Source organism: Oncorhynchus gorbuscha, linkage group LG18 (genome assembly GCF_021184085.1).
Source record: "Oncorhynchus gorbuscha isolate QuinsamMale2020 ecotype Even-year linkage group LG18, OgorEven_v1.0, whole genome shotgun sequence".
NCBI lineage: Eukaryota > Metazoa > Chordata > Actinopteri > Salmoniformes > Salmonidae > Oncorhynchus > Oncorhynchus gorbuscha.
This window is the reverse complement of record NC_060190.1, coordinates 79968297-79971995: the sequence shown is the minus strand read 5'-3', so window position 1 is coordinate 79971995 and position 3699 is coordinate 79968297. Positions and strand designations below refer to the sequence as shown.

Sequence of the window (3699 nt, the reverse complement as noted above, 5' to 3'; positions counted from 1 at the left end):
AGTGCTTTCCACTCTCTAGTGAAAATTCCCTTCAAATATTGTTCCATCATAAACTGGACCAAATATTAGGAACACCATTTGTACACTCAGTCTATGTCAAGGAAAGAGCATGTGTTCTTAATGTTTTGTACACTCAGTGTACGTGCCATTTGTAGAAATGAACACCTGCCCTGAAAATGTCAATACACGGCCCTGGAAATTCTCCTGAAGTGTCCTATTATGCTATAGAAGTGACCTAGAAGTGTTTAACTCGTTCCATGGAACTTTCCTGCCTCACCTGAGAGTAGAGGAGGTGAGAGACCGCCCTTTCTGGGATAATAACTGAATTTAGTCTCCTCCCCAAAAGCTTAAAATAGGAGCACACACACTCTTCTCTCACACACACAAAGTTTTGCAATAGGATAGTTGGTCGCTGTGCTGAAAATCTTCCAGAACCTGTAAGTAAAATATTGTCTCTCATTGATAATGATAAAAGTGAAAAGGTTTGTCTATATCTGATAACTATGGATGTTATAAATGTGTGTGATATTTTTCAAGGTATTTTTTTCTTCATGGCTTATCAGAAGAACCTGACAGCCTGTTGATTTAAGATACATTATCACATTAGATATGTTTACATAGTGCCAGTGATGAAGTCACTGAGTCTAATTTAATTTAACATCTTAATGTCTTTTGCAGGTTCCTGACCAACGCTCCTAAGCACAGATCTAGGATCAGCTCATCCTCATCAAATCCAAACCAAGACCTTATTAAACCAAAAGGGGAACACTAACCTCAGACCAGCGATTAAACCCCACGTCTTCCTGCCAAGACACTGACACTCCGTCCAGAATTCCTCTGGACTCCAGCCGTCCATCCATCCATCCATCCATCCACACCCCAGCCAGCCAGCCATGGGTCTGATGGGCGAGGACATGGAGTGCTGTGTCTGCCTCCAGCCCTACTCTCGCAGGGAGAAGATCCCTCGGATGCTCCACTGTAAGCACACATTCTGTGGGCTGTGCTTGCAGGCGATGTCCAGGCTCCAAAGCGGCCTACTGACAGTCTGCTGCCCCCTGTGCCGTTGGATCACCTGCACCGAACCCAGCCTCACCCTGCCGGGGTCGCTGTGGGTTAACACTGAGATCTGGGACCAGATTCTAGACAGACAACAGGAAGAGGAGGAGGAGAAAGAGGAGGAAGAGTGGAAGGGAGCTAACAGACAGACACGGACCACCACACAGTACAGATGGTGAGTACCCCAGGCAAAGGTGGATGGATTGATAGACAGATTTAGAAACCTGGAGAAACCTTCCTCTGTTCTCTGATCTTCCTAAAATTTAGTTCTGTGTCTTTTGTTCTCTATTTCTCTCTATTTCTCTCTATTTCTCTCTATTTCTCTCTATTTCTCTCTATTTCTCTCTCTCTCTCTCTCTCTCTCTCTCTCTCTCTCTCTCTCTCTCTCTCTCTCTCTCTCTCTCTCTCTCTCTCTCTCTCTCTCTCTCTCTCTCTCTCCTCTTTCTTTCTATCTCTCTCTGTCTCTCTCTCTCTTCCCTCTCTCTCTCTCCCTCTCTCTCTCTCTCTCTCTCTCTCTCTCTCTCTCTCTCTCTCTCTCTCTCTCTCTCTCTCTCTCTCTCTCTCTCTCTCTCTCTCTCTCTCTCTCTTTCTTTCTATCTCTCTCTCTCTCTCTCTCTCTCTCTCTCTCTCTCTCTCTCTCTCTCTCTCTCTCTCTCTCTCTCTTCTGTTTATTTCCCCCTTCTCTCCTGTCCTGTAGTTCTCCATCAAGGCATTGTGGCCTGAGGCTCAAACTACAGAATTTCCTGAGGAGGATGAAGCACAATGTACTGTAAACTGAGAAGACGAAGAGCAGAAAAAGAAGACTGGAATTTCCCATTTCAGAGCAGGAGATACTCATTGAGTAATGAAGCTAATTCATAAAACAGGACCGACCGGTGATTTTCCATAATGAAGCAAGATTGAACCAATTATTCATATGCTTTGTGTTTGATTGACTTTGGGAATGTGTAATGTTCTCAGTCAACTTACCTGGTAAAATAACGGTTACATTATAATGTTAATTATACAGACAGACAGACAGACAGACAGACAGACAGACAGACAGACAGACAGACAGACAGACAGACAGACAGACAGACAGACAGACAGACAGACAGACAGACAGACAGACAGACAGACAGACAGACAGACAGACAGACAGACAGACAGACAGACAGACAGACAGACAGACAGACAGACAGACAGACAGACAGACAGACAGACAGACAGACAGACAGACAGACAGATAGATAGATAGATAGATAGATAGATAGATAGATAGATAGATAGATAGATAGATAGATAGATAGATAGATAGATAGATAGATAGATAGATAGATAGATAGATAGATAGATAGATAGATAGATAGATAGATAGATATAATATAATGTAATATAACTGTATATATAATATGACATTTGTAATGTCTTTATTGTTTTGAACCTTCTGTATATGTGTAATGTTTACTGTTAATTTTTATTGTTTATTTCACGGAAGGTGGTGAGTCAATCACCACCTTCCGGAGACACCTGAAACCCCACCTCTTTAAGGAATACCTAGGATAGGTTAAGTAATCCCTCTCACCCCACCCCCCTAAGTTTTAGATGCACTATTGTTAAGTGACTGTCCCACTGGATGTCATAAGGTGAATGCACCAATTTGTAAGTCGCTCTGGATAAGAGCGTCTGCTAAATGACTTAAATGTAAATGTAAATGTATTATCTACCTCACTTGCTTTTGCAATGTTAACACGTTTCCCATGCCAATAAAGCCCCTTCAATTTAATTGAATTTAATTGATAGAGGGGTGAAGGTTAGAGACTGTGTACAATACAATATGCTGTGAACAATGTTTATAATAATGTTTAATGATTTGATAAAAGGTGTATTACTGCGTGAAGGAAGTGGAGGTTTAGTATTCATTATGACATCATTTTAGAACAGCTTTAATGTTGCAGATTGTTTCTTTTATCAATGTAATTGTCTGCATCATTTCCAGTCCCCCAAATCAGGGATGTTGGATTAGTTTATCCTCATTGTACATGTTTCATTCATCTGTTCTGTTTGAAGAGCAGGTTTTTTATACTGGAATTAGATTTATTGGTTAATAAATACATCCACTTTAAAAGAACCCCGTCTTAGAGTTGTGAAATTGCTTATTATTATCATTACATTTGGAAAGTAACTGTCTGATATCCAACTATTTATGGACCCCAAATAGAGTTGGGGGTGTTAATACACTTCACATTCTACACTACTATTTCCTAAAACACAAAACAAACCCTAAACATTCTACTGTCCTTGGTTTTGATGTGTGCAGTACATGACTGAAATCACTCTCTGTCGTAATCATGTCTCAGAGAACCCTGTATCCATTATTGCATATGAGATTCCATAAAAACACGTCACTTTGATAAAGCTATAACCGGAATTGACTTCTTCGTTGCAGGTTAGGATAATTTATGCAGCATGTTCGGGGAATTAACATTGCAGGTTAGGAGAATGAGGTTAAGGTTAGGAAAAGGCTTAGGGTAGCTCTCCTAACCAGCTACGAAAGTCATTTCAGGTCGTAGCTGTACCGAAGTGGGGTTTTTAGGAAGTCCTCCTAGTACGTTTGATCAGGGCCCCATCTACCCTGTTATCTAATCTAACCCCCATACATAC

The 3699-nt window shown here is 41.1% G+C and overlaps 1 protein-coding gene across 1 annotated transcript; it reads left to right on the top strand.

Annotated features, from left to right (window-relative positions):
• The first annotated feature begins 378 nt into the window (after positions 1-378).
• Positions 379-2104, top strand: LOC124002497 (E3 ubiquitin-protein ligase RNF186-like). The gene is made up of 3 exons (XM_046309929.1): positions 379-437; positions 679-1231; positions 1754-2104. The coding sequence occupies exons 2-3, from the start codon at positions 894-896 to the stop codon at positions 1827-1829; spliced, it is 414 nt and encodes a 137-aa protein (XP_046165885.1). The 5' UTR covers positions 379-437; positions 679-893; the 3' UTR covers positions 1830-2104.
• Positions 2105-3699: the final 1595 nt, after the last annotated feature.